Genomic DNA, 22671 nt, shown 5'->3' with positions numbered 1-22671 from the left:
GAGCAAATCCTTCTCTACTGCTGGTACAACCACTACCAGCAGAGCCTTTACTAGTGATACGACTCTGCAGAATACATTATCCTCTACTGCTGGTACAACCACCCACAGCACAGCCTCTACTAGTGATACAACTCTGCAGAGCACATCCTCCTTTACTGATGATACATCCACCCACAGCACATCCTCTACTAGTGACACAACTCCTTGGAGCACATCCCCTTATACTGCTGGTACAACCACCTACAGCACAGTCTTTACTAGTGATACAACTCTTCAGAGCACACCCTCCTCTGCTACTGGAACAACTACTCCCAGCACAGCCTCTACTAGTGACACAACTCCTTGGAGCACATCCCCTTATACTGCTGGTACAACCACCCACAGCACAGCCTCTATTAGTGATACAACTTCTTGGAGCACATCCCCGCATACTGCTGGTACCACCACCAATAGCACTGTCTCTACTAGTGATATAACTCTGCAGAGCACAACCTCCTCTGCTGCTGGTACAACCACCCACAGCACAGCCTCTGCTAGTGATACATCTCTGCAGAGCACATCAATCTCTACTGCTGGTACAACCACCCACAGCACAGTCTCTACTAGTGATACAACTCCTTGCAGCACATCTTCCTTTACTACTGATCCAACCACCCAAAATAAAGTATCTGCTTTTGACACAACTTTGTATAGCACATCCTCCTCTACTACTGTTCCAGCCACACACAGCACAGCTTCTACTAGTGATACAACTCCAGAGGGTACATCCTCCTCTACTACCTGTAAAAGGACCCACAGTGCAGCCTCTACTATTGATACAATTCTGCAGAGCACATCTTCCTCTACTGCTGGTAAAACTACCTGGAGTACAGCCTCTACTAGTGATACAACTCTGCAGAGCACATCCTCCTCTACTACTTTTCCAGCCACCAACAACACAATGTCTACTTCACAAAGTACACCCCCTACTGCTGATATAACTTTTCAGGGCCCAAGCTCTACCAGTGAAACAAAAATTTTGAACACATCCTCCACCACTGATGCAAGCTTCCATATATCAGCATTCAACAATAAAGCAACTTTTCACAACACATTTCCTACAGCTACTGATTCAAACTTCCAGAGCACAACGCCTATTGATAAAACAACCATCCATAGCACTGCTTCACCCATTTGTGAAAGTTTCCATACCCCAGCCTCCTCTATTGATTCAGACTTCTATAACCTATTCCACTTTGCTCAGAGCATGTCCTCCTCTTCTAATTCACCCTGTCAGAGCACAACATCTTCTGCTGATTACACCTACCACAAGAATGACCCATCTCCAGATCCACCTTACCAGAGTTCAACCACCTCCTCTTATTTATCCTTTGAGAGCACAACCTCTTCTACTGACTTACTTTATCCGAGCAACATTTCCTCTTCTAACCCATCCTTGCAACAGTCAGAGGTTCCTCCTAATCCTCCCTGGCAGGGTTCAAACTCTTCTAAATCACTTTTTGAAGCTGGATCTAATCAAAACGGAACCATCTTATGTGATCCAATCAAGAAATGCTCATTAACCTCTACTGATTCAATGAATGCATGTACATTCTCCCTTGATCCATCAAATAACTGCGCAACAGCCTCTTCTGATTCAACAGATCTGTGTACCACTCCTCCAGATCTATTCACAGAACACTCTTCAAGTGATTCAGACCTTCAGTCACTGTTCGTAAGGGATGAAATAGATGAGGCAACTCCTTCCAGTAGTCAAAATACTATCAGGTTGTCAATAGAAGATGAATATGGAACTCTAATCAAGCAAAATGACCAGATTTTCCGAGATGAATTAAGAAAGATATTCTTAGACCACCAAGGTCAAGGCTTCACACTTTTAGACTCCGGGATTGTTGTGACAAGATCTGTGACCGTGGAGAACACAACTGCTCTAGTTAAACTGGTTAGTTATATTTGCAAATTTATGGTTATAATTTACTCAGGCATAGATCACTAAAATATAGCACTTTGTTGATAGTAAATGAAAATGAAATGTTATCAAAATGCATGGTCTTTCAGAATTGTCGGTTTTTTAATCAGTATAGCTCTAAACCAAAGTGAAAAAATAAAATAGTGGTAATAAATTGCTTGTTACAAATATACTTTACAGGGTATCTGAACTGATCTTTGACATGATGAGATAAACATGTAAGTATGTATAGTCAAATTCCTACATAGAAATAGGCTGTGTTCTTTTTTTTTTTTTTTATCACTGTAAGGGTAAAAAATCCAGGGCTACAAATCAAACTTTCTCTGTGGTTGGACTTGAATTGTACCATAGCGTAACTCTCAATGATAACTAATTACACACCATAAAACTCTTGAATGGCAATTCTGAGTGCAGGGAATAGATAAAAAGATCAGTAGTTCAATATTGTACCTGTGAGACATTATCGACTGTTGTAACATTTTTCGTTTTTAAACACGAAATAATTCATTGGACTTCCACAATAGTACTATTTAGGAATATAAGGTCAGAGGAAGAGGCACCTTTTGCTCTGGCTTTGATCTCTCTGGCACTTTATTCGGCCTGAGGAAATGGGCTGAGACCCAGGAAATGCGTTGCCAAGTGCATATTAAAGTTCATTGTTTATCACTCAAAATTGTCATCCTTGAGTTAAGCCATGTATTTTTTTTCATTTTAGCTGTTTTTAACGCAGTTTCATCATACCCTGGCTGCCCCCCCCCCCCTTGTTTCAACTACCCTCCCTTGGGAGGGGTATTTTATTTGGTCAGGTGGCTTACTCCACCTCTACAATCATCTACAACCTTTTGCACCAATAGAACGACCGTGTCCAGTTTGACCGGACACCACAGTGGAGTCGGGTTTGTGCATCTCCACCTGCCTACAATAGTTGGTTGCCCCCCTGCAACCCCCCTTTGTGAGTACCTCTGCCTACTCTACTTCAGTTGTCCATTGTTGTGACTTACTGCACCATCGGGGCTCCCCTTGTCTCTTGGTTTTTTGTTTCCCTCCAGGGCACTTCTGTTACCCCTACCCACCTGTATTTAGGAATATGACTATAGATATAGTTATCTCATCAGTTTATTTTCAGTTCAGGTTTACTTTAAGGCTTTATCCACAGTGGTCTGTTGCATAATACACGTGCTATAATGAGTGTGAACTACACTGAAGTCTGGACATAGACTTTAATACAAAGCCTGTATGCAGGGATCTGTTACTATGCAATACTGTGAACAGGCCCATAGAATTGTATGAGTAGTGAATTGACATGCAGAATTATTCTGCAACACACATGAGCCCTAAAAGATTTCTTTTTTACTATGGCAAAAGACCAGTATAGTTTGCAGCAACTAGAGGAGCAGTGCCATTACCTAGAGTGGGGCTTACAGACCTTTCAATGCTTATAAAAAAAACTGTTATTGGCAGATCTAAATGCAATTGTTATGGATAATGTTACTATTATTCTACTTCCTCTAGTCCTGGTAGGCCTTGTTCACATTATAAATCGCCAGCACTATCTCAAGCGCTGAGCGATTTATTGAGAGTTTTGTAAGCACTTTTCCCTGCACTTTGCGCTTAGAAAAGCTGTTCTAAGTGCCTTTGAAGAGCGATTCATTTTTTCACTTCTTGACCTGTAATTAATAAACACAATGTATTTATTCATAAAAGCGCTCAGGAAATCGCTATACCAAGCGATTTTTTTTTAAGCGCCTTGCGATTTCCCTATACCTTCCATTCAGCCAAAGCGCAAAAAAAATGGTACAGGCAGCACTTTTGCGAGTGGAAAACAATCAAACCACTCATATGTGAACACTCTCATAGGGAATCATTGCACAAGCGATTTCTAAAATCCCTGCGCTTACAAAAAACCACAAACGCTCATGGGGCTTGATTCACTAAACCATGATATGACAAATAGCACACCTTATCAAAGATAGCACACCTTCTCAAAGTTAACACACCTTATCAGAGTAGCACAGTAAGCACTACAAACCCGCAGTGGCTCAGGGCAGGTCAAGTGCCATTGCCAACTAGCAGGCATAAGTTTGTAGCGCTTGCTGTGCTACTCTGATAAGGTGTGATATATTTGATAAGGTGTGATATCTTTGATAAGGTGTGCTATTTGTCATATCAGGGTTTAGTGAATGAAGCCCATAGTGTGAAGAAGCCTTAACTCCTACTACTGTGGCTGCTGCTATTGTTACTCCTAATTTTTCTATTGCTGCTGTTAATACTACTAACTATGTTATACTCCTGCAGTTATTTTTGCTGCTAGATTATTACTGCTGATGTTTCTGCTACTGCTGTTATTACTACTACTGCTGCTATTACTGCTACTGCTAATACTACTTTGAGGCCCCTTTCACAGTGGCTGTTGTCACAGCTGGAATGCCATGGATCGAAACAGCGGCGCCACACATTATCTGCGAGTTGTTTAGGGGACAGTGAAACATAAAGTCAATGGAAAGTATGCCTCACTTTGACTGTTAAAGTGAGCGTTTACTATACCCCAACTTGTTGTGCTGCAATGCACTCGCTGCTCTATGAACATGACATAGGTGGTGCATAGCAGTGCGGTAAGATACGTTACAAAGAGGCCATTACACCACACCATTGTATGGCCTTAGTTTTATTACTGCTACTGCACTCACTACTACCATTGTTATTACTACTACTGTATGTCTGCAGCTGCTTCTATTGTTATTACTACGTCTACATTATTGGTCCTGCTGTTACTATTACTACTGCTAATGCTACAACTGCTACTTTCACTACTACTTCTGTTGGTGCTGCTGTTACTCTCTACCAGTACAGTACTCTTTCTATTGTTGCTTTTACTAGAAGTACTCCTATTCCTGTTGCCACCACTAATATTGGAAATGATATTGAGACTACTAAATTACTTTTGCTGATACAGCACTACAGCTCTTATAAGTGCTACTACTGCTGTCACTACTAGTGCTACTGTTGCTACTTGTACTACCACTGTACCTGCTACTACTTGTACTATTTCTCTTTCTATTACTATCTCTGCTCATACTAATACCAGAATACTACTGGTGCTTCTGCCATTACTACTGCTGATAACATGATTTGTGTTTCAGAGAGATGGATCTGAGCTTGGAATGACCGTTTCGCATTCAAATCTTTTTCTTTACTACCAACTGGGGAAGCAGTTTTACATCACTGAACAACTGAATGAGCATTGGTATTATGTTCAGGACCGTATAACCAAAGTTGTCATGCTGATGAAAAAGGTAAAATATATTCTATCTATGTTGCTCCCCATACCATAAATGACAACAGATTGTGCTGTTTTGTTTACTCATTCAAAAAAGTTAACGTACACCAACCCTTTCTGTTTCATTTTTCAAAAGGGGATTGAAAATGTGTTTGTACTTATACTAATGCCTCTAACTTCTCTTCACAAATGATGGACTAAAGTGAGTTTTGTTATCTAAGAGGTTTTCAGATTAGTATGGCTGCAATCCTCATCTGAAATCAGTGTGGCATTCTTAACATATACTTACTAAAGTTATTTGGTGCGCATGTGCAGAGCTCTCCCAGCTATGGAGACACGATCAAGGTTGCTTGCAGCCGGGCACTCCTGCACATACATGCCTGGAGCCTCCGTTTGTACAAAGGCGTTCGCCTCAGGTGTCCTTTAAGGCTCTAGCTGATTAGGCACAATACCTGAGGAAGTGGGCCAGACCTACGAAACCGCGTTATAAATATACACATAAAATCACATTTATTAACAAAATAAAGCCAGACACTCCCGTGAGGTAAATGTAATGCTTACTGGCAATTTGTTTATATACTATTGATTATATTTTTGGGTGCCTCATTAATATTGATTCCCAGTATCCAAGAGGGCGTGGCTGCTTTTTTATAAACATTATTAACAGACAAGACGGGTTCGCTTGCTGTGAGCAAACCTGGGAAATCCCTTTATGCCGAGTCACTTATTCCAGGCATTCTTTCCTGGTACGTGCCTGGCAATCTGCGCGCAGCCTAAAGTTTTGCAGAACTTCCAGCAAATGGTTTACCTCATAATTGGCAACATAAATTGTTTGTCGGAGAAAATTCAGCAAGTGGAATCAGAGAAGGAGAAACAACTCTGTTTGGCTTCCTTTATTTAAAATTATTGCTCAAATTCATCTTTTTTACCCTCCTCCTCCATAACTACATCTCCCCACTGCATTTCCCTAATCATGATAAATTCCTGCTCATATCCTCTCCTATCTCAGGCGCGATAGCTCAAAAAGGAAGTTCTGTCCCCCCTTGCTCATCTCAGCAGCCATTTGGCTGTTTGCCGTCATTATTTCTTTAAAATATTTACTCATGAATATTAAGCACTGCTATTAACAAGGGAACCTGCTGACAGAATCCGGCATAATGGAGACTATCATTTCTAGATATTCTCAGGCCCAACGGGAGTGTGGCAGGCTGAGGGGGATGGAGCATTTGTAATTAAAATTTGAGACTCTTCGATTAACTTGTGCTTAGTGGGTTTTTTTTTATTTGTTTTTATTTTTTGTACATTGTCTCAGAATAGATTACAGTAGCTGGGACAAGCTGCTGAATGGAAATGTGGCAAGCAGTGTTTTTTTTTTTTTTTTTTTGTTTAGTTTTTTACAGATTTGCCTATTTGTAAATGCAATCAGTATTTTGTTCTCTATTTTGCCAAGTTATTAGGTGTTTTTCCCTTGTGTATAATTGAAAATGTTAAAAATGTTAAGGTGGCCATACACTGGTCGATTTGCCATCAGATTCGACCAACAGATAGATCCCTCTCTGATCGAATTTGATCAGAGAGGGATCGTATGGCCACCTAACTGCAAACAGATTGTGAATCGATTTCAGCCTAAAACCGATCACAATCTGTGGAGCTGCCGCTGCTGCCGCCCCCCCCCCCCCCCCCCCTGCATACATTACCTGTTCCGGACGGCGCGAGTCCCCTGGTCCCAGCTGTCTTCTTCTCCGCTCCGGGCTCCAGACCATTCCTGCAGCTACTGAACTTCCTGTCCAGGGGAAGTTTAAACAGTAGATGGCGCTCTACTGTTTAAACTTCTTGCCGGGACAGGAAGTTCTGTGTGGCAGCAGCCAGTCCGGAACCCAGCGTGGAAAGAAGACAGCGGTGACAGCGGGGACTCGCGCTGGCCGGAGCAGGCTGTATTGCGTCGGTCGTTGGGCATTCAAACGCCGCTATCGACGCACTCCCGACCCGCCGGCGATCGAGAGAAATCTTCCGCACGGATGGATCGACGGGAATCGACGGGAACGATAGATTTCGGACGGAAATCGATCATTCTGTCAGCGGTGTGCACGCCGATTTCACAGCCGATTCAATCACTGTGATCGAATCGGCCGTATATCGGCGGGAAAATCAGTAGGTGTATGGGCCTATTTAGTGTAGTTATATTTAAAGGACACCTGAAGTGAGAGGAATATGGAGGCTGCCATATGTATTTCATTTTAAACAATGCAAATTGCCCGGCTGTCCGACTGATCCTCTGCTTCTAATACATTTAGCCATGGACCATGAACAAGCATGCAGATCAGATGTTCTGAATGAAGTGTGACTGGTTTTGCCATATGCTTGTTTCAGGTGTATGATTCAGACACTACTGATGCATGAAAGATCAGCGGAATACCACGCAACTGGTATTGTTTAAAAGGAAATAAATATGGCAGACTCCTTATAGCTCAGTCAGGTGGTGTGCTTTGAGTGTGCTGAAAATGGGACCCTGATCAATAATGAAATGTACTTTCATTATTGATTTTATCTATCAACCTTGGTAACCAGCTGCAGTTTGTGCTAATCACTGTTTAACATGTACTTCTAAAGTAATCTCTTTTTCTTCTGTTCCCCTTCCTTGTTGTAAATTGCCCCCTTATCATCCCTCTGCAGATGTTATAAGCACTTCAGCAAAAGCTAAGTATGAAATAGTGATTAGTCATTATTGTAATAAACAGTAAGGGCCTGATTCGCAAAGTGGTGCTAACCTAGTTAGTACACCTAAAGACTTTGGACGTGCTAACTAGGGTGCTAAGTAGTTAGCACGCAACAAACTAAATCAGTTCACGCGCTTTAGTTTAGCGCTGCCCAGTGCGCACGAAATGGCGCACTGGGTGCAACGAAAACGGTGCACCCGATGCGTCCAAAACGGCGCATTGGATGCGCCCTAAACGTTGCACCCATGCAACGTTTAGGGCACATCCAATGCGCCGTTTTGGATGCATCGGGTGCATGGTTTTTGTCGCACCCAGTGCGCCGTTTTGCATGTACCGGGCAGCCCATAAACTTAGCGCACGAGCGTTAATTAGCACGCGCAAAGTATGTTTAGGCGTGCTAAAGGGCTTTTCACAAGCGTGCTAACAGTTAGCTTTGTGAATCAAGCCCTAGGTGTGATGTGCTAGTATTTAAAAAGAGGACTGAAATAAATAATGCAAGTACTACTGATCAGAACTTCATTTTAAGTTAAGTACACTAAAGGTGCCTATACATCAGACGGTGTATGGGCAAATCGACCAAGAGACAAATCTTTCTGATTGGAGAGAGATCTGTTGGGCACCATAAACCACAGGACTATTCCCGATCACTTTTCAGCATTCCACACTCCTTCCGGATTCTCACCCCACGTGGTTGCCGGCAATTTGTGTTATAGCATACATGGCGCGTGTGTGACGTCACACTTATGCCCCATGTGCTATACCGTAATGCACTGGCACCCACGTGGGGTGCAAATCCAGGAGTGTGGAGATAGTGACAGAATAAAGTATAACTACATAATGCCAGGGGGGGGGGGGGAGTGTGTACATGGAGGGGGGGCAGCATCCAGAGGTAGCGTCATGAGCTGATTCCAGCAATATTTCATGCTGAAATCGATCAGGAATCTGCCTGTGGTTTATGGTGTCCAATCTCTCACTGATTAGATTTGATCAGAGAGAGATCTGTCTCTCGGTCCAGCTGCCCATACATCGTCTGATGTATGGGCACAGTAACACTTTAAAACCCACTCCAGGCTCAGTTCTCAATACTCTATTAGAAATCATAGTGCCCAAATAATCTGAACGTATGACCTGAAATAGCTTAGGCTGCTGCGCTGTGGGCAGGGCTACTGCTTCAGCTCCCATCAGCATTATCATGCTGTTCATGCTGCAAGGGTGGTGCAAAGAGACAGAGGAGATTGCAACTTCAAGCCCTCTGAAGCTGTCACTTGCTCTCTGCTTTTCCTATCTTTCCCATGCTTCCTTTATTTATTAATCAAGCTGGTCACCATTAACCATTAGCTTCTGAATCTGATTAGCCCTGTGCAAAGTTGCAATCATATAAAAAAAAACACAAAAGCATAGGGTTTACATAGGGTTAATATAGATGAAACATTGTTTTTAATAGCATATTCAAGCCATAAAATTAACAGTATCATATGTGTAAAAGCATCCCCATCAAGCTTGTCATAAACATATAAATAATACAAATAAATGCCTGACACGCATTTAAAGAGGAACTCCAGTGAAAAAAAAGGTAATTAAAAAAGTGCTTCATTTTTACAATAATTAATATAAATGATTTAGTCACTGTTTGCTTACTGTAAAATCTTTCCTCTCCCTGACTTACATTCTGACATTTATCACACACATGGTGACATTTTCTACTGCTGGCAGGTGATGTCAGTGGAAGGAGATGCTGCTTGATTTTTTTGGCAGTTGGAAACAGCTGTAAACAGCTGTTATTTCCCACAATGAAGTTCAATTCTTGGTTACGGTTTCTCTTTAACAGCTATAAAAAGCTTCTTCTTCAGAGGCATAGAAGATGCACTATACTGTATATCTCCATAATGTTGTAGGTAAAAAACAGACTATCGTTAGATATGCACAGGGCCAAATCTCTGGGAAGGCCTTCAAGGCCCCGGCCTTGGGCTGGAGCTGGTCAAGGGGCAGCTGGACATGGAAGAGGGATTGCTGCATATGGGAGAAGTGAAATGGGAGCAACACATAGAAGAGGGGAGCTGCTGCACAAAAGATCTGTATGTAACTGAAGGGGGCTGCTGTACATGAATGTTAAGCCCTGTCTACACTATGAGAGATTGCAGCGATCCGCCGTCTGGATTAGCCGCCGGATCGCCTCTTCCGCGTGCCCGCCGCGTCCCTGCTCGCCGCGCGTGCGCCGCATTCGATTCCCCGCTCGTGCCCGCTCGTCCCCGCCGGCGCCGCTTATCTTCCGCTCGATTCCCTGCCATTGTCCCCTAGCGGGGAGCGAGCAGGGAATCGGCGGTGCGGAGATCCGTCCTGTCGGATCTTATCAAGCTCGATTGATAAGGAGCATCGCGGCCGCATCTACTCGTGTAGATGCGGCTTTAGACATGGAAGAGGCGGCTGCACAAGGTGCTGTACAAGAAAGTTGGCCTAGCGGTGGAAAAAAGTATAAACCAGGCCTTGGATATTCATGGTAGATGCCACATCTAGTAGGTCCAGGATGTTGCCAGAATTATTGCCCCAACTGTTGATGCAGAATAAATATCTCCTGCAATAGATGTAAACTGCAAAACACTAGCAATAGTAAATGCTTGGAAATTGTTTAGAACCAATTATCATGTACTATGATTAAATATATTTTTGTCAAGGGGTACTTGTGATAATGTTTACTATGCTAGGGGGTACTTGGTGTCATACATTTGAAAAAGTCGCGGTCAAATTTAGGCGCGATTTATCGGGAAAAGAAAAATATCGTAATTTAGAAATATCGATAATTTAACGGTATTTGTAATGTAAAATCGATAATTCTGACTATTATTATTACAGGTATAAAACTGATGTGAGATGAAAACGAAAATATAATAACGTTAAATATCGTAATGTAATTCAACACAGCTTAACCCAACCCTACTCTCACACAGAACCCTCCCTTGGTGGTGCCTAACCCTAACCCCCCATGGTGGTGGCTAACCCTAAATGTACCTAACCCTACTCTGACACAGAACCCTCCCTGTACCTATCCCTAACCCCTAGACCCCCCTATTGGTGCCTAACCCTAACCACCCCCCTGGTGGTGCCTAACCTTAAAACTCCCCTGGTGGTCCCTAACCCTAACCACCCCCTGGTGGTGCCTAACCCTAACCACCCCCCTGGTGCTGCCTAACCCTAACCACCCCCCCTGGTGGTGCCTAACCCTAAAACTCCCCTGGTGGTGCCTAACCCTAACCACCCCCCTGATGGTGCCTAACCCTAAAACTCCCCTGGTGGTGCCTAACCCTAACCATCCCCCTGGTGGTGTCTAACCCTAAATTATCATAAATACTTTATATATTATCGTAAATAGAAATGTCAAATATCGGTATTACATCTGTACAGTGAATGTTATATTTTCGTAATTACAAAATTATATGTATTTGGACAGAATTTGCTTACATTCCTTCATTAAACATATTCATTTACCGTTATTACACCAAAAGACTTTTTAAGTTATCGTTATGACTTACATCATTTTTTCTTTATTTAGCGTTATGATTTTCGTTCTGATATATTATCATGAACTTTAAATTACCGATATTACTGATTCCACAACATAATTAGGAATATTACCGAGTTTACTTTGATTTATGTAAAATATCGATTTTAGGCACTTGCGCCCAAACATATGCAAAATTGAGTGTAAATTTACAAAAATGATAATTAACATTAGAAATATAGCCGCGCCCAAATCTATTAGCGCTATTTTTAGCTGATCCGTACTTGGGTACAGGGTTTTAAAAGGGGTACATACCAATAAAATGTTGAGAAACACTAATCTACAGCATTACAGAGTTTTACTGAATATTTCATCTTCTCCGCCTCCAAAGAAGTGGCTTTTTCTAGCTGTGAAACACGTCAGGATGTTTGTGACAACTGTGATTTGGATGCTTTTTGCACATTTGATACTGTTCATTTTATTTCTTTAGTATACTATTAAAAGCTATTTTTAAATATTGAATCTATAAACCCTGTGCCTTTGTTATTTTTTAAACAATTGCCCATATACTTAAAGAGGAACTTGAACCAAGGATTGAATGTCATTCCAATCAGTAGCTGATACCGCCTTTCCCATGAAAAATCTTTACCTTTTCTCAAATAGATCATAGGGGTCTGTATGGCTGATATTTTGGTGAAATCTCTCCCACAGTGTGATGTCATGACCATGGTCCTGACAGTTTGCTGTCTGTGAACTTCATTGCATTGTGGGAAATAACGGCTTTTTCCAAATGCCAAACAACCAGTATCTCCCTCTGTGCATAGAACTCTCAGTAACGAACATTCCATACAGATCACATGGCAGATCTAAAGATGTCACCACCAGTGATAAATGTCATAATGTAAGCCAGGGAGAGGAAGTATTTTGTAATGGGCAAACACTACCTAAATAATTTATACATGAATATTGAAAAAATAAGCAATTTTTTTCCTTATGTTATTTTCACTATAGTTTCTTTTTAAGAAGGGCTTACATTGTAACTACAACTATTGAATTAGCTAGGTCCTGTGCAAAATCCCGGTTTGACTCCCACTAATTCTTTTTGTGGTAGAAAAAATAAATAGTCAAAATAACCTGATAATTTGTTAAACATGCTTATGACCCTCAGAAGGGAGGGTCAACTGAAATCAATTTATCTTAATAACTAAGCACTGGAGTTTAGCTTGATTGTAATCCATAGAATCACAATAGCGTTGTCTTTCAGTAACCAGTGATAAACGTTCACTGTCCTTGGGCTCATACTACACAATTGTTATTTGCAGTTAAATACAAACCAAGTTTTATCTGGTTCCCAGGTTCCTGTTACCTCCAACTGGGTGAAACTGTTGCATAACTTCTTACTTCTGCCCAAGTACCCCAGACTCCTGACTACATATGCGGCAATTACTAATCGTGATGGCTTCATCCTCTTTCTGATGGAAGGAAGACCAGTGCTAGGTAATATTTATAAGATTCTCTGCTATGATCAACAGAATATAACTTAAAACTCCAACATGCGATACTGTGCTGACAAGTGAAAGGTACACAATATATAACACAAATAATTAGTTGGTATGCTTCTATTATCAAAACAGTCAATAAAATGAAATATAGCTAATGCTCTAAAAGTTCATGAGCCCATGTTGTCCCAGAAAGCACAGTTCCCTTCCCTAGCCAGCCAAGTGACCAACACACGGGAAAGAGCCTGTAAAAACTCTGAGCAACATTTTACTGCAGATCTATGTGAGTGCACAATTTAAACTTTATTAACATTTTCAGTATGGTTTTCCGCTGTGGTGGTTTGAATGTTCTTTATTTGAGATATAAAGGGTTGCACTTGCATGAGACTGTTACAAGAAGCCACACTGACGGAGTTTTCTGGATAAGGCCTAGATGACGCCAAAGCGCTGTTGACACAATCTCAGGGTTTATAAAAAGGGTGAGTGCTCCTTCTTACAAAGTGAGGTGGTGGTATCACCTAAGGCCTAGAGATTATCCTTGCTGCAGAAATGTGTTTGTGAAAAGTGGAGTTTAGAGGCTCTTTCTGGGACACAGTGGACTATGGACATGAACGTCTAGAGTGCTATCTACATTGATTTTTATAGACTATAATTTAAAGGATACATGAGGCAATGCTAAATAAAAGAAACGTTTTACTCACCTAGGACTTCCTCTAGCCCCTAGAAGTCTATTAGGTTCCACGCCGAAGTTCCTCTCGTCTCCAGGCCTCCACTGTCCCCCTCCGTAAGGTCACAACCCACAGCTGGCTTGTAGTCCTCGACACATGAACAGGTGCGCCACACGCCTCTCATGATTGTCCTCCCATAACTGGAAGCCCTCTACACTTGTGTAGTTCAAGTCTTTCTGCGCAAGTGCAGAGAGGTCCCAATCGAGGCAGCATGACCATGAGAGGTGCACCTGTGCATACGTAGAAGCCCCCGATGACTAAAACTTTTCTTTCTTAGCTTTGCTTAGTATATCTTTTAAAGCTACTGAGATCTAATGTTAGGTTGGGCATACACGTTGGTGTAGTGGTTAGCACTTTCACCTTGCAGCAGCGCAAATTCCAGCCAGGGCACTCTCTGCACCAAGTTATTATGTTCTCCCTGTGTCTGTGTTAGTTTTCTTCACTCCCGTTCAGTATCCCAGATCCACTAGGCAGGTACTGGTCGGTCGCTCTCCTTAGATATTTGGACACATGGTGTACCATATACTACCCCGAAGGGTTGAACTACAACTGAGAGAACTTGCTGGAGGCGCCCAGAATATAACTTATATCTTAAATCATAGGTGTAGAAGTAATCAGATCTTACCTCCATAAATGGAACAACCATATGGGTAAAATTGGTTTTAATAATGCAAAAAAAGACAATGGCCTCAATTCACTAAGATGGTGCTGGAGATAATAAGGCAAGAGATAACTTGCCACCACACAGTGAGAGAGTTATCTTATCTATTCATTCCTTAAGTTACCTCCTCTGTAGTTAAATTACCTCCTCTGCAGTTATTTTCACACACAGTTATAAACAGCCTGTCTTTAACTTTAGAATTCTGGAGTTATTTTAAGGATTGAATAGTTAATTTTAGAGATCTCACCTTAACTTAAAGACAGAAGAGTTAACTTTAGGTTTGCCTGAGGTAAAATGTTTCCTGAATACTACATGTCTTATCACCATGGTGATTACTCTAGAAATGTTATTAAAGACAGGAGATAAGCTTAGTGAATTGAGTCCAATGTGTTTTACAGGTACTGGTTTGCTTCTTCGGGTTAATAACAAAGTGCCTAAGTCTGTAGCAGTCACATCTGTGGGCGCCTCTCCCCCTAAAATTGGCCCTAGACTACGATACATACATAGACATATGACTATGGCAAGGATTAGATTGTGAGCCCCTCTGAGGAACAGTTAAGTGATAAGATAATATACTCTGTTCAATAATAATAATAATAATAATACATTATTTACTATTTAATAGATTAAACATTTGATTTGATAAGAGTATTGGTTCAAACAAGAATCTGTTAAAAACTAAGACCCTCTTTACCAACTGGTTCAGTCACCTCAGTCGGGGTCTTCTGCGCATGCGCGGGAGAGGGAAAAAAATCAAAAAGTCCTTATAGTTTAGGAGAAAATCGATTTTAAAGATATGATAGAAAAAAAAGTATATATCAAGAGAAAAAACAGTGAATTTCATGATGGGGTTTCCAGGGGGTCCATACACAGTGCGTACGATCCCCCTGAAAACCCTGTGGAAGTGGCAATGATTTGGCCAGGGATCGCTATACATCACGATATGGCTGTCCCTGTCAACTTTACCTTTTTTTTTGTTCAGAGTGTGGGAAATAAAAAAAAATGATGAGGGGTCCCCTATCCCGAGCTTCTTTATCCCCTTGTCCCCCATGCAGGTTGGGATAGCCAGAATGTGGAGCTCCACCCGCGTGGGGCTTCACACCCTGAGCTATACCATCCTGCATGGTCCATGTTATGGGGGGGGCTCTGGAGGAGAGGGGCGGCCAAGCCTACCCTTCTCCCCAGAGCCCTTTTCCAATCCACGGACAAGGGGCTTTTCCCCACCTCCTGTAAGCATGATTGAATCTGCGCGCGCATCTCCTGCTTGGAAGGCAGAGCTCCGATCCACCTTTAGTTTCCCAGCGGTGATTGCCGCTCAGAGACTGTCAGACGGCGAAACTATCTATAAGCGATCTGCAGCAGTGCTGTACTGGGGACAGCCATGTGACACGGCTGTCCCCTCCAGTACTGCGGAAGTGATCCGCTGTCATCGGCTGAAGCCTATGACAGCCGATCACACTGATTGATTGGCTGGAGGAGGGAGGTAGGAAGTGGGGGGGGGGGGGAAGAGAAATTTATTGTAAAAATCGAATAAAATATTTATTTAAAAAAAAAACAAGCTCTGGGGGAGTGATCAGACCCCGCCAACACAGAGTTCTGTTGGTGGGGAGAAAAGGGGGGGGGGGGGGGGGGTAATCCACTTGTGTGCTGAGTTTTACGGCCCTGCAGCTTGGCCTTAAAGAGTAACTGTCAGGCTGCAGAAGCTAATTTAAACCTCTATTCTCCTGTGTTAAACAGTTTAGAAGGAAGCCAAAAAGGCATTACTGAAGATAAAAATCTCTCTTACCTTTGATGTGTGCTTATCAGCAAAGCTGTTAGACCCAAGCAGGACGCAAGCCGCATACCATACTGCAAAGCATTCTGGGGCCCTCCCCTCGGCTGCTAATGAGACTACAGGATCGAGTTTCAGCAGCTTGTAATCAGTCCAGCGCATAGCACTGATAAATCTCCGGGCAGAGTACACTGCAGGAGTCCGCTATTGTTCCTAGCCACATGGCTAATTAATATTCACTGCACACTGTGTTATTCAGTACGAGCTTTTCTGTGATCAGGAAGCAGGCAGGACATGACGACACATTTGGCTTCATAGGAGACAGACAATCATGGAACCTGCCATGAGCTGTCAGGAGCATCAATCTCTGCATATACTATATAAACATTCTGTGAAATCCAAACGTGGACAGTGAAATGCATATGTAATGTAAGTACAGCCAATCTTTAGCTACTGATATATGTGTTTATTTTCTCTGAGACCTTATACCTAACAGCTCCTCTTTAAAGCTGCAGCGGCCAATTTAAAAAAAAAAGGGCCTGTTTTTTTTTTGGGGGGGGGGGGGGGGGGTTAACACCACGGTCCTCAAATAAATATGGCGGCCTCCATACACCTCTCACTTCAGTTGTCCTTTACAACAGAAGGTATTTAATTAATTTTAAACAATGCAATGTACGTTTCCGGCTGTCCTGCTGATCCACTGCCTCTAATACTTATAGTCCTAGACTCTGAACAAGCATGCAGAGCAGATGTGTAATCTGAGTCTGACTGCATTTGCACATGCTTACTTCTGGTGTATGATTTTCACACTACTGATGCATGAAAGATCAGCGTGACGCCAGGCAACTGGTATTGTTTAAAAGCAAATAAATAAGGCAGCATCCATATTCCTCTAACTTCAGTTGCCCTTTAATAAATCACCCCAGAGCAGTCATTGGAAGGTATCTCCTAGATATAACCTAACTTGCAGTATGCAGGCAGGGATCAGCTGACAGAAAATCCCAACGACATTGTTGACAAGATTCTTCCTTTCTGTTGCTTCTATCCAGCTGGGTTCCTCAGTTTGAATAAACTCTGTGGAAAGCAAGTGCTGTTTAACATTCATCCTTTCACAGCTCATAGGATTGAAAATGTTGCATTAATCAGTTTTGAGCAGCAACATCATATTTATTTTCTCTCTCTCTCAAAGCTACACATCGTTCAAGCTGGGGAATCTGAAAATGCCTTCTATAGAGAGTCCTAAGTATAGCCAGGCATGGCTGCCCCCAGTATAGCTGCTCACAGTATAGCCGGGCATGGCTGCCCCCAGTATAGCCAGGTATAGGTAGCCAGTTAGGTGCCTCATGTCCAGGGTCGCAGCACATGAGGGGAGAGCAATAGGGATGCTCGCTGAATTCCGCAGAATTGTAAATTCCGTGATTCCGGACGGAATTAGGTCATTTCTGATTCCGGTAGTCGGAACGGAATTGCTAAACCTATCAAACCTTCTATTGAATTGATCATAATGGTACATTAAAGGCCAGCTTTAGCATGTAGTGTGGTTGGTGGTCTAGGGGGTAAGACAGATACCTACTACACACTGAGATCTGGGTTCAAATCCTGGCTTCGGTATGTAAGCTGGCTTTTAAAAAAGGACAAATCCTTAATCATGCTACTTTTTCTATTGAATTGATCATAATGGTACATTAAAGGCCAGCTTTAGCATGTAGTGTGGTTGGTGGTCTAGACTCTAGAGGGTAAGACAGATACCTACTACACACTGAGATCTGGGTTCAAATCCTGGCTAAGGTATGTAAGCTGTTTTGAAAAACTGCAATTCCCTACAGGATGATGAAAATAAAGAGGAGGAGAAGGAGGAGGAGGAGGAGGAGGAATTGCAATTCCGAGCATGCCTAGAGAGCAATGGCCACACAGAGCGGCAGGGAGGGGGGCCCACTACACCCCTCCCTCACCTTGGACTCTCCCTTCAGCACTCTCAGCTCCAGCATTAATTGGCAGCAGCAAGCAGGCAGGGAACAGTGAATACGGACATACCTCTTTCGCGTTCCACTCGACAGAGATCTGGTGTTCTCTGTAATAGCGCCTCACGCTACTTCCTGATAAACGGGAATTAGCATCAGGCGCTTGCAGAGTGGAACCTCCGTTGCATGAAATGTGGAAATATGTCCTTGTTCCGTGTTCCCTACCTGCTTGCTGCTGCCAATTAATACTTAAAGGAGAGCCCAAGGTGAGGGAGGGGTGGAGTGGGCCCCCTCCTCGCTGCTCTGTGTGGCCATTGCTGTCCCCTCAGGTGCTGCGACCCCCCCTTCCCCCAAAAACAGCCCCCCGCAGCTGCATCCCTTGCAGGGGGGATTGTTACGCTCCTGGTCAGGAGCCAATGAAATCAGGTCCTAACCGGCTCACAGAGCTCTGCCGTCATAGCGATGGCAGAGTGAGGGGCCTGCGTCGATGTATGAACTGCGAGAGTGGCGGGTCTGTGCGGCAATTCGTTGGTAGGATTATTACCAGCACAGGGCCAATAGAGAGCTAATATTGTGCTTGAGGGAGGGCCCCTCCGACCCAAGGGCCCCGATGCGGTCGCTACCTCTGCAACCCTTATTGCTATACCACTGCCCCCTGTGGCTTCTGGCCCCCCTACGGCTGCATCCCTTGCAGGATCTATTTTTACGCCTCTGAGCATACCATAGAAACATGTGACTTACTTTTAAATATGTCTGCTTTGCATGTTGAGAAATTGTTCACAAAATGAAAAGCCATGTAAAATGTGTCTTCTCTGTACAGGTTTGGGGATTCCTCCACTGAGGTGTGCAGCAACCAGACAAATATGCATTTTGGGAATTATACTTTTCCTGAGATACTGCAAAATCAACAATGTGCTACCAAGACAAACGGCAGACTCCATCTTGTATACACATCAGGTAGGGGGATAGATGTGACTACAGCATTGCTACCCTGGCTGCTACTCCATTTCAGTGACTCATGTCAGGAATGGAGCTTTCTCCCGAAGAGTTGGATTTCTCCTGGGTTCTCCAAGACCCTCAACCCTCTCCCAATTCTCCTACTTTTCTCAACCCCTCTGAAAGCTCTACCCACACTGCAAATAGATTTCAACTGTGTGTATCAGCACTGGGTAAACTACAGTCCACATGCGCTGTAAATCCGGCCATCGTTGGACAGCCCTATTTCTCTCCTCCTTCCCTGCAGAGTTACAAGCGGGCTGAAAGGAAATGGGTAACTCACACAACCGCCGCTTCCAGCATTCGGGTGTTCATGGCCACAGTGATGTCATATGACACACCTGATGGCTTCTCAAAAGATGACACCTTGGCCATGGAGCATAGCAGGATCATCCACCAGGCAACCTAGGCAGGTGCATGGGGCCTAGTGGGTGTCAATGCCCCCCCCCCCCCAGGCATTTTCTCTTACCTCTCTCCACTTCAGCTTACCCAAAAAGACCACGAGGGGGCCTAAATGCTTTTACCTTGCCTATGGCCCCATTTAATCTTAATTCATCTCTGCCATGGAGACCCGACGCTGGAAGCGGTGATGAGGTGAGTTAACCATTCCCTTTCACCATGCTCACAACTCTGCAGGGAGGGAAAATATGTTAGGAACATGTCCTGTGGACTGCACTCTGTGGCCCGGGCAATGTACAGTGTGCCCAGCCCTGGTGTATACACTGACAAAATGATCAAAATGGGAACAGACTGTATTTCTCTTGTCTTTCGCAGGGTTTGTGGTTTGACCCCAGCAGTCTTGATGGCAACGATGACCTTTATGAGCTTAGAAAGAGTCTGAAATCTTTTTTTTCAATTTTTCTATGTAGAGGACAACAGGTATGTGGAGTGGATGTGGAGATTACCTTGGGAGGACTGTTGTTTGGAAATATGTTTATACATTTTACTTGAGTCTGTAATTCATAAAGCAACAAAGTTAAATTTGGACCACTGAGTTTTAAAGAATGACTCTCCACATTATTATTAGTAATGATCGAACACCTAGATGTTCGGGTTTGGATAGGTTCGGCTGACGTCATCCAGCCCACCTGCCCCCTCCCGCCACCAGGGGGCGCCGGTCCTCCCGAGAGCTGGCCTGCTCCCCCCCCCGCGCTACCCGGGCAGGCGGGCTGGATGACGTCAGCCGAACCTAACCGAACATCTAGGTGTTCGATCATCACTAATTATTATTACTACACTTTCATATAGCGCTGACATATTTTCTAGTGAACTAACTCACCCTTAGTGGGGCTTAGCTTATCTAATCGAGGTTGTGCTGGCTAAGGCGACCGCGCACAGATGCGAAAATGTGAGCGAAAACGGCCATGATATGAGTTATCATGGTTTAGTGACTCAAGCCCAATGTTTCTAATGGTTGCTCATGTGACTATCCTCAAAGCTACAGCAGAGTCTGCTGTGACAGTAGCTCGCTGCCTGCTGCAGGTCTGAGAAAAATGAAACACTGAAGGGGAATAGTGATGTAGTGAACATGAATTTACCACAAATGTTCACGGCGGGCTCTATAGACTTAAAGTGGGTACAAAAGGGGAAAAAATCAAAAAGACCTTATAGTTTTTGAGAAAATCGATTTTAAAGTTTTCGTTCTGAGTGTGGTGGGAAATGTTTTCAGGGCCGCTGACTTTAGCGGTAAATAGCCAAGCCCCCTTACATGCTAGAGAAAACTAATTTGCAAGGCATGTAAAGGAGGACAGAGGGTACAAGAGGAAACCTTTTTTTCAAAAAGACCTTATAGTTTTTGAGAAAGTTGATTTCACATTTCTGAGTGCATGAAATGTTTCCAAAGTCACTGACTTCAGCGGTTAATAGCAAAGCCCCCTTACGTGCTAAAAACACCACATTTGCAGAGTATGTGAAGGAGGACAGAGGGTACAAGAGGAAAATATTTTTCAAAAAGACCTTATAGTTTTTGAGAAAATCCATTTTAAAATTCTTGTTCTGAGTGTGGGAAATGTTTCCAAGGCCGCCGACTTTAGCTGTTAAGCTTTCATTGGCTCCTGACTGTGTGATCACTGTAAGCCAATCACAATTGATAGACAGCAAGGAACTGGCTTAGCATATGAGTAGTCAGAATGTCACGATGGACAGATTAGTGGGTAGTGGCTTTAGTCGCTTAAAGAGGAACTGTAACCAAGGATTGAACTTTATCCCAATCAGTAGCTGATACCCCTTTTCCCATGAGAAATCTTTACCTTTTATCTAATAGATCATCAGGGAGGTCTGTATGGTTGATTTTGTGGGGAAACCCCTCCCACAGTGTGATGTTAGGACCAAGGTCCTGACATCACACTGTGACAGCCTTGCTGCATTGTGTGAAATAACAAAATAACAGCTGTTTCCAAATGCCAAGCAAACAGTATCTCCCTCTGTGCATTTTGCAATGTATTGATTTATTTTTTTCCCTTTTTGCTAAAGTTCCTCTTTATATTAAAGAATACATCTATGGGGAATGTATTTTATGTAATACAAAACTATGCCTATTTTTGGGAAGGAAATTCCAGGTTAGTTTTCAACCTATCAGCTTTATACCCTCCCTTTATACCCTCTCCAACCTTTGTTACCTTTAAACGTTCTCTCAAAACTCACTTGTTCCAACAAGCATATGCTCTACCTTAGGCCGCTTCCCCTTTGTCCTGAGCGAAGTTGCACTCCTACTAGATATCCTAAAACACACTGCCTCTAGGGATTTATATTGCATACTAACCTACCTCTTATTTCCCACTATTCCTTTAGGTTGTAAGCTTGCAAGGGCCGGGCTCTCTCACCCTTTGGTGTCTTGGAATTTGTTATACATTTTATTTATCATGTTACTTTTGTCACTTTCATTACCAATTCTGTATTTTGTATCTGTTCTACATTTTGTCACCAATTATGTATTTTGTATATTGGTGTATTCCATTTGTCTGTATTATTATATACCTCATATTCGTTTCTTTGTACAGCATCACAGAATATGTTGGCGCTTTATAAATCAATAATAATATCAGGTCTCATCGGTCCCAGGGATTATCTGCATATAACATATGCTCATCAATTATGATTAGTATATAATTCTTTATTATTATTTTTTTTCAGGAATTAGATCTGTGCTTCCAGGTATTACTAGATATTGCACACCAACTCCTGGAGGAGGATAGCTGGTGGCCAAGCCAGTTACGTCATGCAAGTCTTGCATTCTCATTTCCGGAAGGATCCGTTCCGTTTTCTCTTCCAGGTGTGGATTAGCTGTCTCCGTTTAGTTCTGAAGATGTACAAGTCACCAATCAGACATTATCCACTCATTGTGGTCTCATCAGCATCATCAGAGCCTTGAATCTTTAGGAGATACATGTGACAAGCCATTGTCAGAGAGAAATTGTGGTTTAGTGAATGGGACTTTTTTTTTAAGGAATACACTTTAGAGGGGTAGGTAACCAATTATTACAATTGGCATCAGCATTACTTACCACACACTAATATATTCAAATAGAATCATCTTAAATGATTAATGTTACAATTATGATAAATTATTCTAAAGATGTAGTCTGATTGCTTTAAAA

At 42.8% G+C, this 22671-nt stretch overlaps 1 protein-coding gene across 1 annotated transcript; it reads left to right on the top strand.

Annotated features, from left to right (window-relative positions):
- Positions 1–787: 787 nt before the first annotated feature.
- LOC137533835 (streptococcal hemagglutinin-like) lies at positions 788–22530 on the top strand. The gene is made up of 6 exons (XM_068255080.1): positions 788–1942; positions 5110–5262; positions 12815–12956; positions 18900–19036; positions 19850–19954; positions 22208–22530. The coding sequence occupies exons 1-6, from the start codon at positions 941–943 to the stop codon at positions 22355–22357; spliced, it is 1689 nt and encodes a 562-aa protein (XP_068111181.1). The 5' UTR covers positions 788–940; the 3' UTR covers positions 22358–22530.
- Positions 22531–22671: the final 141 nt, after the last annotated feature.

Source organism: Hyperolius riggenbachi, chromosome 10 (genome assembly GCF_040937935.1).
Source record: "Hyperolius riggenbachi isolate aHypRig1 chromosome 10, aHypRig1.pri, whole genome shotgun sequence".
NCBI lineage: Eukaryota > Metazoa > Chordata > Amphibia > Anura > Hyperoliidae > Hyperolius > Hyperolius riggenbachi.
Note: the sequence above shows the minus strand (reverse complement) of the source record. Positions and strands in the feature narration are given on the sequence as shown.